Below are 23,844 nucleotides of genomic sequence, written 5' to 3'. Positions count from 1 at the left end.
TAAAATACATAAACATAATATGTAAAGTGTATTCAAATGAAAATTTAAAAATAAAATCAAACATATAAAACATTTTTCAAGCATGTAAAACATATTACATTCCTGATTCTACGAGCCGCCTTTGTGCCACGCCCCTCTAGGCAAACCCAAACAAGTCCATGTTAGGGTCTTAAATTCTTAGTTCTCACACAAAAATAATGATTTTATAATTTTAATTGCTTTTTAAGAAGATATTTTATTAGGATGAATGAATGAACAACATTAGCAAGGGGTTTTTGTGTGAGAACTAAGAGTTTAAGACCCTAACATGGACTTGTTTGGGCTAGCCTAGAGGGGTGTGGTAGGGGGGTCCAGGGGTGAAGCCCCCAACCCAGCAGTTAGGTTCAAAAAAAGCATGGAATTTTCAAAAGGTGCACTCATGGGTTGAGGTGCAAGGCGCATTAGGTGCACGTAGGACCTACGCGAGGTGCATACCCTAAAATGCACCTCGCCTGTGCGCCTAGGCATGCCGTTTAAATCACTGCCACATCCAATTTACACACAAAGCCTTTGCTACCTTCCCTCCTTTTATCCTCTACGCATTCATTGACTATTAGAATTTGGTCCATAATTTGCCGCCTATCCTACACAAATGCCCCTTGGTTATAATTTTCTCCTTTACACACTCATCGGCTATTAGAATCTGGCATAATTTGCCTATCCTACACAAATGCCCCTTGGTTAGGTGTGGTGATAGAAAGAACTACCTCTTTTAGTTTCAAGGATAGTACTTTGGCCACTATTTTGTAGATACTTGTCACCAAGCTAATTGGCCTAAAATCTCTAGGGGTCAAGGCCTTAGGGTTTTTTGGAATCAACACTAGAAAGGTGAGATTAAATCGTTGGTTTATAATGACTCTTTCAAAAAATTTAGAGAAAACCTCAAACAAGTCATACTTGATTATCTCCCAATAATCTAGGTAGAAAGCTAAGGTAAATCCATCCAGCTTTGGTGATTTACATTTGTCCATGGAAAATACAGCCCTCGTTATCCCTTCCAAATCAAACCTCTTCTCCAATACAACTTTGCTAGATTCCTCTAGTGAAGGCCACTATAGGCTTTCCACGTCCAACCGATCCTCATGAGCCTTTTTGAAGCAAGATTTAAAATGGTCAACAAATATCCTTGCTATCTCCTCTTGATTAGTGACCTCCACTCCCTCCCTAACCATTTTGGACACAAGATTCTTTTTCTTTCTTCTATTTGCCACAACATGGAAAAATTTAGTGCTACCATCGCCAACTTTGTCCACTTGTACCTTGATTTTTGTCTCCAACTGGTCTCTTACCTTAGAAGGATTTCCTCTAGATCTTTTTTTTTTTTTTTTAATTCCACCTTTTATCCTTCTCTTCCTTGCTTAAGGATGACTGGGATTCCTTTTTGTGTGTCTAAGAGATCAATTTGGGTAATTATATCTTCCTTCTTTTCTTTCAATCTTCCAAAATGATCCCTGTAACATACTTCCATTCTTTTGTTTTGTCTTTCAACCTCTTTTACCTCTTATGAAATCTAATTCCTTTCCATTTATAGCCCACCAACTCCTCATTCTGCCAACCTTCTACCCTAGGTTTAAAATCAAGATGAGTAAACCACATGTTCTCAAAACTGGCAGTTATGGTTTTCCAATGGGATTCCTAGTCTAGGTTGAATAGAAATCTATCCAATTTTGAGCAGGTTGGGGGTTTGGAAATTAGATCAGGTGAAGCTAGCTTGTAGTAGACGAGGTTTCTTTGGCTCACATTGATCTACAAAAAGATTAAAGTTCCGCATGCTTGTGGTTATGAGTTGGTTTAGTTTGTTGGTCTCATGGGTAAACGTAACCACATTGAAGTCCATTCCCCCTAAAAATCCAAGGACCCTCTTGATGCTGCTCAATCCAAGGTAGTGCAGGAACCGAGGTTACAGTCAGATAATCCTTGCCAACTAGGAGGAGCCAAGGTGGAAGGACGAAGCCGCGCTCAAAGATCTGAAACCAAGAAAAAGTTAGAGGCTTGAGGAGTTATCCACGGGTAGATACTCCGACGCTAAAGTCAGTAGAAAACGATGGGCGGTCGGGCCGAGTAGTTGGAGAACGATGCTGGTCCGAGCAAAGTAACAGTCTGGGAGTCAAAAGTTGGATCCTTTACCTTGAGCGGGAGGTACTTTTTTATAGCCGAAGATCCGTGTCCTGATCGGATGAGGCTTCCGGGGTTGTTGGGGTGAGGTTAACCGCCGAGGTCTTCGGGATAAGACCTAATCCCCAATGGAGTTGTCCCCATTCTATCTCTCGTTTTGGTTGCGCTTATCCATACGACGCGATGTTGACGTGGCTAGAGGTGATGAGGTAAGCCACGGAGGTGATACAGTGTCTATGTGGCCGAGGTGACAAGGTGGCCACATAGGCGCCACATGGCATTCGGAGCTAGCTCATCCATAACCCGAACACCTCCCACAAGCCTCTAATAACATAAAGCTCTTCCCAATAGTTAGATTTCTCCTTGTAGGAATTTGGGCCATATATGTTTGTTAAAACCCTAGTAAAATCCTCATCCACCAACTTGAGTTTTACCGACATCTGTATCTTTTGATTAGTTCCCTCCACACAATCCATTGTCGCATTATTCCAAATCGTAATAATACACCTTGAATCTCTCCAAGAGGGAGAAAAGTTCCAACTAACTCCCCAAGACCTCCAACAACTTCTAATCCATCTTCTATCTACCTCCATCAATTTTGATTCTTGTATACAATGTTAGGCTTCTCCTTAAAAAGTCCTTGATTCGTGCCCTTTGCCTAACACTACCCAATCCTCTCACATTCTAGCTTATGATCTTTATGAGCTAAACAATATGGAAATCTTGCATACTAAACCTCTCCTAACTAGTTCCCTTCCTCCTTTCCCATTTAGCGCTAATTTCTGCATTACTTTCCAGATCCCTCTTCAATCCCTCTAGTTGGGGCGACCATACAATATAAAAAGAGAAGAAGACCAAAGTGTGCCCCTTGCAACACATAACTAATATTACACCACTCCCCCTCAAGTTGGGGTGTAGATGTCAACCATCCCCAACTCATCACACAGATTATAATGCTGCAAGGAGTTTAATTCCTTAGTAAAAACATTTGCAAGTTGTTCTTCCGAGCTAATGTATGGAGTGCACACTTCTTCTTTCTCAAGTTTCTCCCTAATAAACTGTTTGTCATCTTCAATATGCTTGGTTCTATCATGGAGAACCGGAGTTGCTGCAATGTTGATAGCAACTTTATTGCCACAATAGAGTGACATAGGGTCATCAAAGTGAAAACCCAATTCACCTAATAGGTTCTTGATCCATAGTAGCTTAACAACTCTATGTGACATGTCCCTATGTTTTGCTTCTGCGTTGGATCTGGCTATTACACTATGTTTCTTACTTCTCCAAGTAACAAGATTTCCTCCTACAAAGGTACAATAACCATTGGTGGATTTCCTGCCATCCACAAAGTTGACCCAATTAGCATCAGTGTAAACCTCAACTCTCATGTGACCATGCTTCTTGAAAGAAAGACCTGTCCTTAGGAATTTGTTTAAATATCTAAGCACCCTGTTTGTTGCTTCTAGGTGTGCTGCCTTGGGAGCATGCATGAATTGACTGAGAACTCCCATGGCGTATGCAATGTTGGGCCTAGTCATAGATAATTAGAGAAGTCTATCCACAAGTCTTTGGTATTGCTTTGGATCTTTCAAGGGTTCACCATTACAATCCCTAAATTTGTGATTCATATCTATAGGAGTATCAATCGGTTTGGCTCCAAGTTTTCTTGTATCTTTCAGGAGATCTACAGTATACTTCATTTGGGAAATGAAGATACCCTGTTGAGAGCGGGCAACTTTAATTCCAAGGAAGTAATACAATGGTCCTAAATCCTTCACTTCAAATTGTGTAGCCAGGAACTTCTTTTAACCTTTGTATCTCTAAGACCTAATTACCGGTGATAAGTTAACAATGTCATCCACTTCAACAATCAAGGTTGTTGTTTTCCTTTGTTCCTTCTTTACAAAGAGTGTGTGATAATATTTGCATTACTTAAAACCCCATTTGTTGTACTGCCTTGTGGAATATGCTAAACCAAGCCCTCGGTGACTGTTTTAGGCCGTATAAGGATTTCTTCAATTTGTAGACTTTTTGTTCACTGCCCTTAGCACAAAAGCCAAGAGGTTGAATCATGTATACTTTCTCCTTCAAATCACCATTCAAGAAGGTGTTTTTAGTGTCTAGTTGATGAAGCTCCCTGTCAAGGTTTGTTGCTAAAAAGAGAAGAACCCGGATAGAATTCATTTTTGCCATTGGAGCAAAAGTCTCAGCATAATCAACCCCATAGACATGTGCAAAGCCTTTTGCTACTAACCTAGCCTTGTATCTCTCAATTGTACCATTTGTCCTATGTTTCACAAAGGACACCCATTTGCACCCCATGGGCTACTTTTCCTTAGGAAGGTCTACCAACTCCTATGTACCATTTTTGTGTAGGGCATTGATCTTTTCCTTCAGAGCCTCTTTCCACGCAAGAACAAGTAAAGCCTCTAGAACACTCTTAGGGAATGGAGCACTGGTAATTGCAAATAGGAAAACATGAAATGAGGGTGAGATATTCTCATAGGACAAGAAATGGGCCATGGGGTGGTGTGCGGTGCATGATTTGACCTTCTTCTTTTTTGCAATATGGAGGTCCAAATCACAATTTGATGGGCCAACATCAATGGGTTTAGGAGTTTCAACTAGAATAATAGTACATGGGTGTGGATAGGGATCCAACCCTTGAGAGTTCAATAGCATTGGTTGCATAGTTTCTGGCTGCTTTGTGGCTATTGAACTCTGTTGGCCTTGGCTTCTGTAACATTATCTCCGGAAGACATGAAGTGGATGAGGGTTAGGAGAAGGCAATAAAACTTGTGTTTGTTTCTATTTCTCCTCACCTAGACTCTCCCCCTAAGGGGAAACAGGAAAGTAGGGAACATCTTCAAAGAAAGAGACATCCATAGAGACAAAATATGTTTTTGAAATGGGATCAAAGCAACAATAACCTTTCTGAGAAAGAGGGTGTCCATTGAAAACACACACAATAGCCTTGGGATCAAGTTTTCCACGAGTACGAGAGAAATCATGAACAAAGCACTAGCACCCAAAGGCACACATAAGTATAGGGAACATTGGGGCCTTAGGAAAGAGAAGCTGATGAGGAGACCTATATTCCTGCAACCGAGATGGCGTCCTATTGATAACATAGGCAACAGTCTTAACAACATCCACCCAAAATCTTTCTGGAACATGCATTTGCAACAACGACCCTGAGCAACTTCTAGAAGATTGCGCTTTTTTCTCTCTGCAATCCCATTCTGTTGAGGGGTTTTGGCATAGGAGCTTCGGTAAAGAGAGCCATAGGAAGCAAAGAGATTGGTGAGGTCACTATGAAAGTACTCCTTGGTGTTGTCTGATTGAAAAACTTGAATCTTTGTCTAAAATTGGGTGTATACCATATGTTGAAAATCTTTCACAAGTTTAGGGACTTCTTCTGTTGAGTGCATGGGGTAAACCCAAGTATATTGAGAAAAGTCATCAACAAAGGAGATAAAGTATTTGTAGTCATTCTTACTTAGAATATTAATAGGTTCCCAAATATCAGGATACATAATGTTGAAAGGAAATTCTGATCTTTTATTACGTAAAGGAAATGGAATTTTACAATACTTGCTCAATTGACACACTTGACACTGAAAATCATTGATTGACAAAAACTTAAACAAATCTGGGAACAAGTACTTCAAGGGCTCAAAAGACATATGGCCCAAACGATGGTTCTACAAAATGACTTGGACTCAAAGACTCTGAGACCGCAAGGCCAACTTTATTCTCTAGCAAATAAAGACCATCAACCATGTTCCCTCTACCAATCGTCTTCTCGGAGGCCAAATTTCAACACAAGAATGAGGAAGAAAGTTTACTAAACAGTTCAAATACATGTGTAATACTGTTAATGGACAACAAGTTAATGGGCAACTCTGGAACATGTAAAACATTTGATAATGAAAGGCCAAAAGGCAAAGATATAGATCCCTGACTAACAATGGAGGAGAAGGATCCATCAGCTAACCTCATTTTTATCTTTGCTAGAGAGAATGGTGTATGATTAGAAAAATGTTGACTTACTAGTCATATGGTTGGAGACACCGGAATCAATAATCCACGGGGATTCTGGGGTATCAATAGATATATGGAAAGTAGAGGTTAAGTTACTTGAGGAAGAGGCAAAGGAGGTAGAAGGTGTTGATCCAAAATCTGCCTGTCTGATAGCCCTACCATATTGCTCCAAATGGTTACAGAAGGAGTTGATAACATCCTCCTTGAGATCAGAAGTACGGGGGTAATCTTGAGAAGACTCATGGTAGAAAATGTCAGTTTGTGAGAAGATGAAAGAGCTAGAAGAGAAACACAAGTCCAGATCTATTAGGGTTGACCAATCTGATCAAACCAACCCAGGAAATATGTATTTATATTAAACCCAAGTGAATGGACAGGATTGTCCTCATAGATAAAATAAAAGCGCTATTACAGTGCAATAAAGAATAATAAAATACATTAGAATTACAAAACTACCCTTTATTTTCTCTACACTCCCCCTCAAACTGATGCTAGGGTATAAGCATCAGTTTGTCCACAAGAAAATTATGTCGGGCTTTGGGCATGGATTTGGTGACATAGATTTGCAAGCTGTAGACCCAATGAAACATGTGGGAAGGATATGTGATTCGCGTGGAGAAGATCAAGAATGAAGTGATAATCTACCACAATGTGTTTAGTATGTTCATGGAATATGGGATTGGATGCAATCTTGATTGCACTCATGTTGTTCGCAAATAGAGGAATATCAGATGAGTGATCAATATCCATGTCATGAAGTAGCGCCTTAAGCCAAACTATTTCACTGCATATTGAGGACATGGCTTTGTACTCGGCTTTAGTAGATGACTTGGAAATTGTTTGTTGTTTCTTGCATTTTCAAGAAATCAGGGAATCACCAAGGAATATACACCAGCTAGTATTAGAGCGACGAGTGTCAGGGCAACCTGCCCAATTAGCATCTACATAAGCTCGGAGTGGTGTGGAGGAAGAGGATGAGAAAAATAGTCCATGTGATAATGTGCCCTTGACATAACGGGTAATCCGAAGAACTGCAAAATAGTGAGGCTGACGTAGAGCAGATACAAACTGACTCACGATCTGTACTACATAGGAAATGTCCGATGAAGCTCTCTTAGGTTTAGTTTGGAAGGAGTACAGTTGAAAAACAGTCCTAGAAGAAGAGAGAGCTGCGGCAAGGAGAGTTAGAGGATGAGAGTTTCGAACATAACCTCCCTCTAACTCTCTAATACACTTTTATTAAGTTAATCTTTTAGTAATTACAAGAGAGGTCCTTAGTTGGACAAGAAATTACAAAAAGAGGAACATAAAAGAGTATGGGCCCAAAATAAGGCCCATTACAGAGAAGAACATAGAGATAACATACAGTAACAGCCTACGGGCCATTCGGCCCATCTTCTCTACACTCCCCCTCAAGCCGAGCATAGATGTCAATCATGCCCAGCTTGCCAGTGTCATGATGAAGTCTTGCCTTGGAGATGCCTTTGGTGAGAAAGTCTGCCAATTGGCCTTCAGAGGTAAGAAATGGAAGGCACACTTCTCCGGAGGAGACTCTTTCTTGGATAAAATGTCTATCAACTTCAATATGTTTGGTTCGATCATGTTGTACCGGGTTGTGAGCAATGTTGATGGCAGCCTGATTATCACAGTACAACATCATGGGTTTGTCATGATCAATCCCAAGTTCTTCCATTAAGGACCTTAGCCACAACAATTCCGAGACCCCATGTGCCATGGCCCTATACTCTGCTTCTGCTGAAGATCTGGCCACAACAGATTGTTTCTTACTCCTCCAAGAGACAACATTACCAGCCACCAGACTGCAATATCCTGAAGCAGATCTTCTGTCATCCATATTTCCAGCCCAATCAACATCAGTATAGGCTTCAAGTTTCAAGTGGTCATGCTTGGTAAATAGGATTCCTTTCCTTGGAGAGCCTTTCAGATAGCACAAAATCCGTTCTATTACTGCCATATGAGTATCTCTAGGAGCATGCATGAATTGGCTAATGCAACTGACAACATACGCAATGTCTGGTCTAGTCATACACAGGTACAAGAACTTCCCAAGAAGTCTTTGAAAAACCCCTTTGTCTTCCAACAGAGTTCCATCTGTAGCTGAAAGTTTGTGACTCATATCAATGGGAGTTGCAGTTGGTCTTACACCCAGTTTTCCAGTTTCAGACAATAAATCAAGAACATATTTCCTTTGGGAAATAAGGATCCCATCCTTGGATCTGGCAACTTCTATGCCAAGGAAGTATCTCAACTCCCCCAGATCCTTAATCTCAAATTCTGTACGGAGGAAAGACTTAAGAGCCAAAATGCCTGAGGCATCATCATCAGTCACTATAATGTCATCAACATACACAATGAGATACACTGCCAAGGATCTACTTCTCTTCACAAACAGAGTATGATCCGACTGTGTCTGAACATAGCCGAATTTAACAAGTGCAGCTCTAAATCTCTCAAACCAGGCTCTAGGAGATTGTTTGAGACCATAAAGAGATTTCTTCAATCTGCATACCTTTCCTTGCATATCTTTCCCATACATCCCTGGGGGAAGGCACATGTAGACTTCCTCATGTAAGTCACCATTCAGGAATGCATTCTTTACATCCAACTGATAGAGAGGCCAATCAAAGTGAGCTGCCAGAGATAAAAGAACCCTCACAGATGTCATCTTGGCAACAGGGGAAAAAGTCTCCAGGTAGTCAATCCCATATGTCTGTGTATACCCTTTTGCAACAAGCCTAGCCTTGTACCTCTCAATAGTTCCATCATCCCTGTATTTAATGGTGAAAACCCACTTGCACCCAACTGGATCCTTCCCTTCAGGCAAATCCACCACCTCCCAAGTACCATTTGCATGTAGAGCATCCATTTCGATTTCCATAGCATCTCTCCATTCTGGAATCCCAAGAGCTTTTGAGGCAGACCTAGGAATGGGGTTAGAAGCAACAGAAGAGAGATAGGCAAAGTATGAAGGAGAAAGCATGTCATAAGAAAGGTGTTTGGAAATGCAATGTGCAGTACATTTCGGCTTCCCTTTCCTAACAGCAATGGGGACATCAAGGTCTGGAAAAGATGATTCTAAAGGAGTTGAAGCAATACTTGTTATCTCATCTGTGATTGGGAATGTATGAGCTTCATCTGTTGTAAGGGAAACCACTTGCTCATTCCTGGATCTCTGCCTTTGATACACTTTGGGATTATAGATAGGGCGAGGGGGTAAAGAAATAGGGTCTCCTGGACAAGAGGTATGAAGTGATTGATCTTCCTTTGACTCATTTGGTGAGGATACAAGTTTGTCAAGAGACTCAACTGGGACAGGAAGAGGAAGAGCAAAAACTTGTGGCAGACTCTCCCCATGTGGACAAAGTCCATCCTGAGAGGAACTATAAAAAGGAGAAAGTTCATTAAAGGTAACATCCATAGAGACATGTCGGGTGCCAGTCTTTGGATCAAAACAGCAATAACCCTTTTGTGTGGGGGAGTAACTAAGGAAAATACATTTGTGGGCTTTCGGTTCAAACTTGTGTCTTTGCACACTTGGAATGTGAACATAGCAGGTACAGCCAAACACACGAAGAGGAATTGGGAAGAGATCATTGTCTGGATGAAGAAGATTGAAGGGTGATTTAAACCCTAAAACCCTGGAAGGCATACGGTTTATGAGATAGGTAGCAGTAAGTACAACATCACCCCAAAATCTTGTGGGAACATGTGAGGCAAACAAAAGGCTCTTTGCAACTTCAACAATATGTCTATTTTTCCTCTCAGCAACTCCATTTTGTTCAGGGGTTCTAACACAGGAGCTTTGATGAATAACCCCCATGTCCGAAAGATACAAGGATAAACTCTTCTCAAAGTACTCTTTTGCATTGTCAGATCTGAAAACCTTAATTCTGGTACCAAATTGAGTTAGAACAAGCTAATGAAATTGCCTCACAAGTCTTGGGACTTCATCCCGGGATTTCATTAAGTATATCCAGGTGAATCTAGAGAAGTCATCAATGAACAAGATAAAATATCTGTAACCCCCCATAGAGGATAAATGGTATGGCCCCCACACATCAGATTGCACAATATGAAAGAGAAAAGATGATCTTTTATTGCTCATAGGGTAATTTTTTCTACAATGCTTTGACAACTGACAAGACTCACAATTGAAACTGGACACACTGACTTCCTTAAACAGTTTTGGAAACAAATGGCTTAAAGCAGAAAAAGGTAAATGACCCAACCGACATTGACTCAACATAATTTGACTAATGGACTCTGAAAAGGTAGAACCAAAAGCAACATTCTTGGGATGATCACAACATTGGCCAGGGGTGTCGAGCAAGTATATTCCATTCGCTTCATGGCCACTCCTAATCCCCTTCTGAGACTTCAGGTCCTGAAACACACAGTGAAAAGGGAAAAATGTTACACAACAATTCAATGATTTGGTCAGGCTATTTACAAATAACAAATTGGTATTTAATTTAGGCACATGAAGAGTTGAAGGTAAGAGTAAGGAGTCTGTAGCCTTGACAGTTCCCTTGCCGGAAATAGGGGCAAGAGAACCATCAGCTAAGGTGATTTTGTCACGGCTAGGAAGTAAGCCATATGAAACAAATAGAGTGGAAATGTTGGTCATGTGATCAGAAGCACCTGAGTCTATGATCCAAGGGGTTTTGTGTTTACCTGAGGTGGATGCATGGTTAGTGGAAGCCCTTATACCTGAGTGAGCAAAGGCAATGGTGGCTGAACTTCCAGAAGGGATGGATGATGAAGATGCACCTTCAAGCTGACTGATCATCTTTCCAAACTTCTCATATTCAGCTTTCATGGCTGCCAACTGTGCACTGGTAGATTCAACCTCTGTATCTGTGCCTGTGGCTGCATGTGCACTTCCTGTCTTTCTACTATCATTCTTCTTCTGGAATCTAATAGGTACAAGATTGGGATGCAACTTTCAGCACTTGTCCTTTGAATGTTTTGGTTTCTTACAATATTCACACACCACTTCTTTCCTTCCTGAGCCACTGTGAGCTTCTGTAACCCCTTTGGGTTTAATTCCCATATTTGCAAAATGATCATTAATACCAACTCCTTGAACCTGCACTTGCCTTCTACTTTCTTCACTGCTGACCAGAGTATATGCTTGTGACAATGAAGCATCTTCCTTGGACAAGATGTTTTGCTTTGTAATATCATATTCAGAATTCAGTCGTGTCAAGAACTCAAATACCCTATTCTGTTCAACCAATTTCCTGTATGTTTCAGCATCCTTAAGGGTATCCCAAGTCACGACCTCTATCAAATCAATCTCTTGCCATATAGATTTTAAGATTGAGAAGTATGCTGCAAGTGACTTCTCCCTCTGTCTTAGATTTTTCACATCACTTCTCAGTTTGTAAGCTCTAACAACATTCAACTTTTGGGAATAAGTCTCTGCAACACTATCCCAGATCTCTTTAGCCAAATTTATCCACAGATAATGTTGTCTGATCTGTGGATGCATTGAGTTCACAAGCCACCCAATCACAGTGTAGTTTTCTTGTACCCATTTCTCATAAGATGGATCATCCTCTGGAGGAGCTTTCTTGCTCCCAGAAATAAAACCCCATTTTCCCTTGCTACAAATATGGATTTTCGCTGATTGTGACCAAGCTAAGTAATTGGTCCCATCAAGCTTGACTGTAGTTACAACTAGTATAGAATCGGTTGGGGTTCCCAACATCTGCCCATATTCAGCAGTATTCTTGTTTTCAAAGTTTGAGAAATCCATCATGCAAAGTTTGGTGAAAATTCTTTTCTTTTCTGTTTCAGCCTCCAAAAGACACCCAGCAACCTCCAAACACAAGATATTTCTGATTCTAACAGTCGATGTCCCAAGAGGAAGGCAAAAGAAATATAGTCCTTGAGAGACCTTCTGTCGAACATTCAGTGTGCAATACTTGACAGCCCACTGTTTACTGTTTCATCCTTCAAAGTATAGGGTACTATTTACTGTTTCAGCCTTCAAGAAGGGGTTGGAATGAAGATGAGACTAGTACCTCTTAGTTTTAACAGTCTCAATAACTTCCCAACCCAATAATCAACCGAATAAGACCTCCAAGAACAACCCAGAAATTTCTGGGTAGGAGCAGTCCAGCAATAGTGGCCGAATGATACAGTCTCAGTAGCAGTGATTCCAGGGGTATTTCGGCTACTTGATAGTCCAGAAAAGAGATAAAAACAACCCTGAAATCTCTGGATTAAGTCAGACCAGAGGATAGCCGAATAGTAGCACTGTTTTCAAGGAAACTTCGGCCCTTTTAACAGTTCAATACAGTGAAAAATTAACCCAGAAACGACTGAGCAAAGACTTACAGTAAGAGAGTCTCTGGTTTGTACAATAATCCAGGCCGAACACTTGTCCTCTAGGATGACTTCGAAAAACCCTTTTCTCTGATTTTAAATCAGGCAAAGCAACTTGTTCTTTGATTCTTCCTGGCCACCGAACCCTTCTCCAAGTGTGTAGAAGCTTGGGAACCCTCCAATGACCTCCAAGAATCAGGCGGATGACTGTAAACTCTCAGCCCTAGAACCTCCTCATGTAGTTGGCTGGACTAGAACCACATGAGGGACACGCCAAGTAGTGGCCTGCTCTGATACCAAGTTGAAAAACAGTCCTAGAAGTTGGGACTGTGTTTGAAACAAAGGAGACTAGCAAGAGAGATTAGAGAAGAAGAGAGAGCCGCGGCAAGGAGAGTTAGAGGATGAGAGTTTCGAACATAACTTCCCTCTAACTCTCTAATACACTTTTATTAAGTTAATCTTTTAGTAATTACAAGAGAGGTCCTTAGTTGGACAAGAAATTACAAAAAGAGGAACATAAAAGAGTATGGGCCCAGAATAAGGCCCATTACAGAGAAGAACATAGAGATAACATACAGTAACAGCTTATGGGCCATTCGACCCATCTTCTCTACAAGTACAAATGCAAATATGTAGAGTGCAAAACGTTATATTTTGTATTATTTTGTATGCATTTGCACTGTACATATTTGCATTTGTACTTTTTCCAAACTGAGCCTTATTCTTGATTTCTAGAGCAAACAACATTCCATGCTTGCGCCCCTTCCCCTTTAGCTCCCTAGTTTGTTGGTCCTGGATAAAATAATCATTACGAGTAAATCGGACATTATTACCATTATCAACAAGTTGCTCAACAGAGATAAAACTAGTAGTCAATTTAGGTACAAAGAAGGTTTTGGAAAGATGAAAGGGTTTGGACTTGGAAGTGGACAAAAATAAATCATCACAACCACATACAGGTAGAGAATCACCATTAACAGTAATAATATGGTCGACTGAGGTGTAAGGTTTAGGAGACTAACTAAAGGAGGCCCTAATCATGTGATTTGAGGCTCTAGAATCAATAATCCATGCGAGAAGGAGATGAACACAAATAAGTAGACTCACCAGCCAGTCCAAAAGCAGAAAAAGCAGAGGAAATAGTTGAAGACATGAGCTCACGAATCTTTTCCTAAGCTAGATTTCCCTTTGCATTTGGCTTGTGAGCTGCTGATGAGGTGGTGGTATCAGTAGAAACAGGTTCAGTCGAGGCCTGATAAGCCTTATATTGTCCTTTCCTAGGTGGCCTAGTTGGGCATTCCACTATAAGTGCATGGTCTTTCTCTTACTGAGATGTTTCTTCATAGTCTTTACACAACAGTCTGTAAACAAATCCCCAAAATGGGCCTGTTCATATTCAGTCCAAAGATTCACAAACCCCGCTTAGTATTCCTGAATCCGCTTCTCCCCTTGGACATAGGAGAAGATATCAATTCATTTTGATATTGCCTAGACATATTCGATTGCTGATATACCTTTTCAAGGTACTCGAACATGCCATGGGCTGATTTGAAACCTCTCATCGGAATACTAACATCCATGTAAATAGAGCCAAGTATCCATGAAGTAACCAGAGCATTCTCAGTTCTCCACTGTTTCAGTCCTTTGACATCACTGGTGTTAGGCATGGAAGTGGAATCATCAATATAACCCCACATACCTTTCCCTTCAACAAAGTACTGAAAATGAAACTTCCAGAGAGCATAGTTGCTCCCATCAAACTTGACAGAAATAATTTCATTCTTTTCCAAAGCCATGTCAAAAAGCATACGAAATAAAAACTGGTCGAAGCAAGCAAGATAAGCAGTAATCAAATTTAAGAGAGTCAAAAACTGAGAAGAGTAACCTCTTACAGTCACAAGAGATTGTCCAAGATCCAACAATAGGAGAAAATTGGTGTAGAAATCACTGATGTGGTCCCCACCTCTTTCTATTGTACTCGTATACAACTACTAGTTATTTAAATGTCAGTCCACAATTAGTTGTTAGTCTTTTATTAGGATTTTAATTTTGCCATGTAAGCAGTCTTATCCTTACTTCAGAATTAATATAAATAGAAAGAGGGGGGGCAGCAGATTAATCATCCTCTTCTTTTCTGAAATCCTTCCTTTGAAATCTTCTTCTCTTCTTTTTTCTTTCTCCTCTCATTCTCTTAATTTCCTGTTGATTATACACCACAGCTTGGGCTGTTAGTAGTCTCGTACGACTACAACGAAATCTCTTTTACTAGATGTGCAAAACATAGAGAAATGGTCCCTGGAGAGATCAAAACAGTCCAGAACCAATCGACAATGATAATAGCTCTCAAACTGATTCAGGAAAGAAGAGAAATGGATCAGAGAGCAGCCTGCTTTGATACCATGCCAGTTCGAGAGAAGATGAAAGAGCTAGAAGAGAAACACAAGTCCATATCTGTTAGGGTTGATCAATCTGATCGAACCAACCTAGAAAAGATGTATTTATATTAACCTCAAGTGAATGGACAAGATTGTCCTTGTAGAGAAAATAAAAGAGCTGTACCCTATTGTACACGCCTATTACAGTACAAGAAAGAATAATAAAATACAGTAGAATTACAAAACTACCCTTTATTTTCTCTACAGAAAGACCACACTCTGAGGCTCATGAGATGCATGGTTGGCTGAGTTGAACTTCTTCTGGTTTGGCTTCTTCCTCTGCTGTTGTGCTGATTTCTTGCTTAGTTCTTGTTTCCACTTTGGCTTCCCATGCAATTCCCAACGTCTTATGGGTGTGCCTGGATTTTTGGCAGTGCATACACCACAGTTTATCTTCATCATGTACATTTTTTTTTTTTTATTTCCCCTTTCTTGCTGAGCTGGTGTTACTTCTTACCGCTAAATCCATGGTATCCCCCTCAGAAGGATTCATAGTAGACCTCCTACTTTCTTCAGACTGAATCAATGCATACACCTCTTGGACAGAAGGAAGATCATTGCTGCCCAAAATCTGTACCCGAATGGGTTCATACATGGGGTTAAGGCCTAGTAGAAAAGCAAACACCCGTTGTTGGGAGATCAACTGTTTATATGCTTTGGCGTCTTTCTCACTCTCCCATTCAATGCTTTGGTAGTAATCCAACTCTTTCCAGACTGATGATTGATGTGAGGGCAGAATAGTAAGCTGATAAAACTCTCCCCCTGCTTACATGTTGAAGATTCTGCTTGTAATTGATAAATCCTTGCATAGTGTCTGTTTTGAACTTGTTGCTTTGGCTTGTTCCCATATTTCTATTGCTGTCTCAGCCCACATGAAGTTTTGCTTGACAGATGGTAGCATTGATTTCAAGAGCCATGACATAATCATGCAGTTCTCTTGGTCCCACTTATCATATTCAGCAGTACTAGCCTTAGGTTCCTTTATTTTTCCATTGACATATCCTACCTTACCCCTGGTTGTAATATACAGCTGCATCTCCTTGGACCAACCCAAATAGTTTCTTCTGTCCAAGGGGGTAATAGTCATTGGAAAATTCAAGGACTCATGACCACTGCTCATTCCACCCTGATTAGAGGTGGTTTATGTACCAAAAAAACAAATCAGAGGTGGTTCCTGAGGTTTTAAAATCTTCAGAATTCATGAATAATGAGTCTATGTAGACAACACTCTTCTACTGATTTCTGGAATCTGTATTACTCAGTTGCAGCCAAGAAATAGAAGAAGAAGATGCAGCTGAAGTGTTCTCAGATGCAGGTCGTACTTGTCTCTTCCATTCTCAGTCCAAGAAACAAATGGAAGGGCTTTGATCAGATAGAGGAAATTTACAGAGCACTGTCCTGCTCTAATACTATATTTTCTGTCGATTAGAGGAAAGAGAGAAGAGAGGAGGATTAAGGAGAGAAGAAGAGAAGAATTGAGAGAGCCAAAAAAGTTGTGCTGGCGGTGCCGGTGCCGGTGCCAGACTTTATATTTATAGATTAGGGCGACCATACAATATAAAAAGAGAGGAAAAGACCAAAGTGCCCCTTGTGGCACATAGCTAATATTACACCAAAATTTTCTCTTTTTTAACTTTGCATTTAATTGTACTCTCATTGACCATTACATTGTTATCAGCAAATAAACATGCCATGGGATCTCCTATTTTAAAATTTTTAGCTTGTCTATGACTAGCAAAGAGGACCTTGCGGCCCAAATAAAGTATACAAATGTACAAGAAACTCTCTTAATTGAAAAAGGAACTGCAAAAAAAAAAAAAGGTAACTGGAAAATAACAGGACATACACAAAAAGATTTGCCCCATTAACCCTTTGACCTCCTGAACAGCCTACAGACCAACACACAATCCGGCACCCAACTTCTGTACTTCAAAGTTTCCTCTCCTTATAAAGACTGTTTCCTGCCCTTGCTGTTCCTCCTCCTCCTCCCTTTCCACTTCTTACCACTCTCCTTGTAGCTAGCTGTACTTCTGGAGTTAGAGCCTTGACCTCCTCACTCTTTTTTCTTTGATCTCTATCCCTAGTCATCTCTAGCTCTTCCCAGCTAATACTTTCAGTGTCACTAATGTTGCTGTCACCTTTTCTAACCCTGTTTGTCTCCTCATATTGAGGATTTCTTTTTTTTCTTTTATTTTTTATTTTTTGATAAATAGCATATTGAGGATTTCTTCTTCTACCTTTCCTTTTTCAAATGGCTGAACTCCTGCCCTCCAATGAAGAAAAGCTTTGTTGCTTTACCAACTTAAATCTCTGGATCCACCACTTGTCCCAAAGGAATTTCTCATTAACCTTGTAAAATTTACCCATCAAGATATCAGGTCCTTCTCTTTCATTCTCTAAAGACACACTAGAGGCTTTTGACACACCTCCATTGGAGACATCATTATGCCTGGAGTGACAGTATCACCCTCCAATCCTCTGTCAAATCTAAATGGATATGTTTTATAAGCTCAATGAGAAGTTTGAGGTGACTTATAATGTGTATCACCAGCAACTTTTTTACTTATCAAGGTCACCTGCAGCACCTTCAAATCCAATGCTAAATTTTGATCTAAGTTCGTATATGATTCATATAATTAAAAACATATGGGATTAGGTACAAACAGATGACCATATTGTCATCCCCAAGAAACAAAACCAATATTACAGAGAGGCCAAATATAGATGCTGCTTTGCAACCCCTTGTTTGGATAAAGTATCTGCTAGTGCGCTCCTCCTAATCCACCTGAAATCAGCGTTTATATCCTTTGCTAATATTTCCACTTCCCTTAAGATATATTTGAGGTTCCATGGAATATGTCTGTTACATCTTGCCCAAGACATAACTACTTTTGAATCCCCTTCCACTTTCACCTGTTGAAAACCCAATTTCTTTGCCAATCAGAGACCCTGCAGTAAAGCCAGTAACTCTGCCTTTATTGAGTTTGTAATGCTAATTGGCCCTGATATATAGCCAAAATCTTACATTCTGCAGTCCTGATTTTTCCACTTATTCCTCTAATGCTTTTACTCTTTAAGATTTTCAAATCAGAATCCATAGTCTTATTCACCAAATATAGACTTCAATCTGTCTTAGGCATCCTCAAGAGGGACCAAAGCCCTTGCCACTCTCGTGGGCCTTGGCCCAATCATCACATCCCTCAAAGTCAGACCACTATTATTTAAAGGTCTCCCCTGACTTGGCTGATCCAGTCTTAACCTGAAAGCTGAAATCTTCATGTAAGCTGACCTGACTGGTGGAATTGTCCTCCTTGGATTTGAAATCTTAAAAGGTCTCCCCACAGTTCTAATTGCATGCAAGAATTTGGGTAGCAGCTAGAATATAGGACAAAAATATATGGGAGAAGGATAAGAATATAGGCTGGAATAGAGTTCCAAATGCTGCCTTGCTTCTTAGCACCTATCCTGGAGACACCTTGATAATCATGCCACACGTGCACAATCTCTTCTTGAAGGGTTCAGATCTACAACCTTTTGTATGTTAAATAAGGCTAAGTGTAAGAACCATGTAAGAACTTTATGAATTTCATAATCTATTTAGGTATGTGTTCAATGTGCATGTGTAACAACCATAACTGTGAATTTCCTAATCTGTTTAGGTATATGTTGAGTGTGCATGATGCGTAGTAAGTATTCCTCTTGGAAATTTACTTTCTAAAAGAATCAATAATCAGCTATTTCTAGTGTGCTGATTATTTGCATTTGGCTAATGTCATTTTCCCTTCTCACTGCATCTGAGCTAAGCGGTTGAGCACTGAGGAATTTAAAGATAATGATGTATTCAAATTGGATAGTGTTCAAATACTCAGTGTTAAATAAAGTATATATAAATGACATGGGTTGGCTGTTTGAAGTTGTTATTTGTTGATGGTATTTTACTGCATGGCATTTATTCTGTGCATGACGTGTTGGACCAGTTGACAAAGTTGCTGCATTCAGACATGGAGCTTGGTCAGAATCTCATGATGTTCTTGGAGTTATTGATGAAATGGATATGCTCTATTTTATCAAATCAAATGGAGAAGAGATAACAAGGGTAACAAAAGGGCAGCTAAAAGCACCTGTACCAATTATTGGCCTTTTTGCAGAGAATGATCCTGGTGCTAAGAGTTCCTTGTAAGTATTAGCATTTACATCAGCAGCCCCTACCCCATTCCCTAATAAAGACTAGGGTGTCAGTTTGGAAATTTTGCTTATGAGAATAGAGACATCTCACAGGTGATTTCTCAGAAGTTCATACATTTCATGATGATTTTATAAGGTTTTAAGACATTTTTCCTTTCATGTGGTTGGAATTGTCTATAGGTGTAGATTCAATATTCTCACATCAGATGGTGCCCTTCACCCCATCGAGGTTGGTCGGCAGCCAAATGTATCTGTTTCTTCAATTGCAACTTCAAATAATCATTCAACTCTAAAGAAACACTTCCCTCAAGACATTTCATGTGTGGATTTCCATCCAGAACTTTCTTTGCTAGTTATAGTTGGTACCACTGAGAATTACAGAGGAAATTCTGGTAAGATTCTGTGTACAGATTTAATTTAATTTTGTGATTGATTCTTTTATCCAAATTATTTTCGTAGGTGATTTTTGCAATAGTCCTCCAAGATTCTATTGTTGATAGTTATCACATTGTTAGCAACTAGGGTTGGGAATGTAGTTGACAAGGTAATGCTTCTGACAAGCTCTTTCTTTCTTTTCTTTTTCTTTTTAGGATCCTATTATCTTTCTCTATGGCGAAGAACCATGAACTTAGATCTAGAGCTACTGTTCTGTAGTTCACATTTTGAAGGCTTCTTTTCTGCACCAAAAGGTTTTGTGGGTCATTTGACAACTCCAAAAGTGCTAATGTCACCCAAAGGCAATTATGTTGCTGTCTTAGACTTGAAAGGTGGTCTGGACATTTTTAACTTGGACCATCAGAACCGTTCTCTCTCAGTTATTGATTTAGGTGAGAAAAGCTATTCAGAACAGACCAATGTTCCAAATGCAAGAAACAGATGCTTTACTGATGTCAGAGATTTCACCTGGTGGTCTAATCATATTGTTATTCTTGCGAAGAGGAATGGCGCTCTAACCCTGATTGACATCCCTGGTGGAAAAAAAATTCTGGAGAATGATCCAGTGTTTTCTATGCCTGTTTTAGAAAGAGCCCAGCAAAGTCATGGTCGTGTTTTTATTTTAGATAGTATCCCATCTAATGAGAAATATTCACAGGTTCGGCAGGAAAACGAAAGTCTTGGCAGGTTTGATCAGTTAGATATTTTTAAATTTTCCTGGAGCTTGATGTCATTGTCAGAGAAATCTGTTTCAGAAATGTATAATATATTACTTAGTAGACAAGAATATCAGGCTGCCATGAACTTTGCTAATCGTCATGGGCTTGACAAAGATGAAATATTCAAATCACAGTGGCTGCAATCTGAATGTGGAAGAAATGAAATTAATATGTTCCTGTCAAATATCAAGGATCAAGGATTTGTGCTTTCAGAATGTCTGGATAAAGTTGGGGTAAGTGAAGATGCTGTCAAAGCTTTGCTTGCATATGGACTTCACATGACAGACCAATACAGGTTTTCTGAACTAGAAGACAATGAATGCAGCCAGATTTGGGATTTCCGTATGGTTAGGCTTCAGTTATTGCAATTTAGAGACAGGCTAGAGACATTTATTGGGATAAATATGGGCAGGTATATAACCTCTATTGAAGGTACTTTTCACATGGATCAAGAATTGAACTTATAAACTATTTTATTTAGGTACATATAATAGTCAGCAGGTGTTTTATAGTTTTCAATTATTTTGGTCTTCATAGGTACCTAACTTTGTATAATAGCAAAACTGAGATGTACAGTTTTTAAAAGAATCTGTACCTAATCAACTTTCATAAATCTCTAAAGTGTATTAGCTTTTTCACCAAAACTAGGTCGTTTCCCATTGAAATCATATCAACTTAGTATTGATTTTATTGATAAAAAAAAGCTTAGTATTGATTTCACTTAAGAGTCATATAAAATGTTTATGGAATCTGTGTTCTTCATTCTTATACTGCTACTCAACTCCCAAGCCTTTGCTGTAGTATGCCAATTCCTCTTGCTTAATTTAATCAAAGATCAAAATTATTGGTCTTCCTTTAATTTGGTAATCTTTTTCAATAGATTGTGGCTCTAACAAATCTGGAAAAATTAACTATAGTGCCTATTACATTCTTCATATAATGTGATAAATGCAGATGAAATATTTACTGATAATACCTGCATATGGTTTAACTATACATCTATGATTCCATACCATGCTAGGTTAACTGCAAACTATCTGCTCACTAGGAAAGTTTGGTGCAGGTTTTCTGTACAGGAATATTGCAAATTTCGGACAGTTCTTCTTAATGAAGTTGCTATAAATCTTGCTGAGAATGGTAAAATTGGAGCCTTAAACCTGCTTTTCAAGCGTCATCCATATTCATTGGCTCCTTATTTGTTGGACATTCTAGCTGCCATTCCTGAAACAGTTCCTGTTCAGACGTATGCACAGCTTCTTCCAGGGAGATCTCCTACAACTGTTTCTCTGAGGGAAAAAGATTGGGTTGAATGTGAAAAAACCATAAGTTACATTAAAAAATTTACCAAGGATCAAGGAAGTGCCACCAAGATTAGAACTGAGCCCATTGTTAAGCAATGCTTTGGATTTGTTTGGCCATCAGTAGATGAGCTTCATATGTGGTACAAGAAAAGAGCTAGAGATATTGATAGTTCTAGTGGGCAGCTTGAAAATTGCTTCTGTATGGTGGAATTTGCTTGTCGCAAGGGTATCATGGAGTTGCAGCAGTTCCGTGATGACATGTCATACTTGCACTATCTTATTTATACTGATGGAAGTGATGAAGAAATAAATATCACCATGAATCTTGTCACATGGGAGCAGTTGCCTGACTTTGAAAAGTTCAAGATGATGCTTAAGGGAGTCAAAGATGATAAAATTGTGGAAAGATTACGTGGGAAAGATATTCTATTTATGAAGCATAGATCTCCTGCAAAGGTTTCAGCATCTGAAGGTCAAATCATAGATGATCAGAAGCGTAGTGACTCGTTTCTGGTTAGATGGCTCATAGAGGCTGCTTCAGAGAATAAATTAGATATATGCTTCATGGTCATCGAAGAAGGTTGTGCAGACTTTCAGACAAGTAGCCTTTTTAGGGATGAAGTTGAAGCTGTAGAGTGTACGTTGAAGTGCATATATGTGTGCACTCTTACAGACAAGTGGAATGCAATGGACTCCATTTTATCAAAGCTTCCTCAGATAAGAGGTAAAATGCTTTACATAAACTTTTCCTCAAAGAGTCTATGCTTAAGATGAAAAATCATCATGTTCAGGTTGAGGTTAGAAAATTGTCATGTAACAGCTCTTGTTCTGTTCCTACAGAATTTGGGGTCTTCTTTTGTATCTTTGTCCTTTACTCATTGACAAAATACTGTTGACCATACTCAATTATAAAAGAAATCATAACTTGGAATTGAGTCCTATGGTTACAAAGCATGGGGATATGTTGGTCTCTCTTGCAATAGAAGGAAATGTATACTAAAGGTCTCAGTTCTTGGACACACCTAGGCCAAAGAATTTTGAAGTTTAACAAAGATTATGGAATTATAAGAAATCTTCATTCTCCCCTATTTAGATCATTAACGTCTTCATGCAAAATGTCCATTTATTTCCTAATACTTTCATGGCATATTTCCATTTCCTTGAGTAACCTAAATGAAATATTACTAGAATGATATATTCACCAAATAAAACTACCAGAGCTCTGTGGAATGCATGGGATAGTATTATAGGATGATAGATTGGCAACAATGTTGTAGATACGTGGAATATCAGGCCTACATAATGGAATTGATGACCACTTTGAGCTAGGTTGATATTCTTGTTTGATGTGATGCTAAATCTTAGTTTTTATTTGTGTAATTGATTATTTGGTTAATTTGTTGGAATCAATTGCACTTTCTGTGAGTTTAAGTTTTCCTTTAACTTAATGTAGTTTAAACTCTTAAAAGCTATAAGACAACTTTGTAGCATATTATTTCGTTTATTAACCCTGGTTTGTTGGCTTTGTTTGCTGCCATGTCTAGCGTTTTTACAATATTTCCATATGATATTTACTACATGCTTCCTACATTTGGATTTACTGATATTTCCACTGACATCAATATTTTAAACCATGTCTTCATGTTGACAGCTACTGGGCACCATGGCACATAGCTTTAGCTCACTTTATTCTACTCACTCAAGTTGTCTTTCAAATTCCAAACCTAATTTGATAGGTCATTGAGTTTTATTTGGTTATGTAGATACTGCCAACAGACTCTGAAAATCCGATATCCAATCCGACATTCGATCAGATTATACAAATTATATTGCATTTGGAGTGTTAAAACCTGCATCTGATTAATAATTGGATTGGATGCGAATTTGATCCCATCCGGTCTGATAAGTATTTGAGTCTGATTATATGCAATATAATAATGCATATATATAGATGTAATGTATACTATTTTATATTTTTATATTTGCAGAAAATATATTTTTTATATATGTATAAGTTAAAAACTGTTAGAGTTGACAGTACAGGGGTATTTTGGTCTTTTGGTTTATCTAGTTAAAAGTGAAAGGTCTGCTTTATTCAAGTTTAAGTTATGTGTTCCATCACTTGTATGGGACAATACTGTCTTTTTGTAACTCAACTTATTCACCATAAATACAAAGTGGACCAGTTAGAGTGGGTGACTTTTCCTCTACTGCCGA

At 39.2% G+C, this 23,844-nt stretch overlaps 1 protein-coding gene across 2 annotated transcripts in view; it reads left to right on the top strand.

The window, feature by feature from the left end:
• The window catches only part of LOC148846369 (neuroblastoma-amplified sequence protein), a 70,927-nt gene that overhangs the window by 5,627 nt on the left and 41,456 nt on the right, over positions 1-23,844 (top strand). For both annotated transcript variants that reach the window (XM_088952890.1, XM_088952889.1), the window contains exons 4-7: positions 18,965-19,163; positions 19,353-19,564; positions 19,763-20,738; positions 21,390-22,351. In XM_088952890.1, the coding sequence (XP_088809016.1) occupies positions 18,965-19,163; positions 19,353-19,564; positions 19,763-20,738; positions 21,390-22,351 (2,349 nt within the window). The remainder of the gene's footprint in view (positions 1-18,964; positions 19,164-19,352; positions 19,565-19,762; positions 20,739-21,389; positions 22,352-23,844) is intronic.

This window comes from Nelumbo lutea, chromosome 7, assembly GCF_056320005.1.
Source record: "Nelumbo lutea isolate HS-2025 chromosome 7, American lotus-T2T, whole genome shotgun sequence".
Lineage (NCBI taxonomy): Eukaryota > Viridiplantae > Streptophyta > Magnoliopsida > Proteales > Nelumbonaceae > Nelumbo > Nelumbo lutea.
The sequence above is the reverse complement of the archived record's forward strand: the minus strand, read 5'-3'. Positions and strand labels throughout refer to the sequence as shown.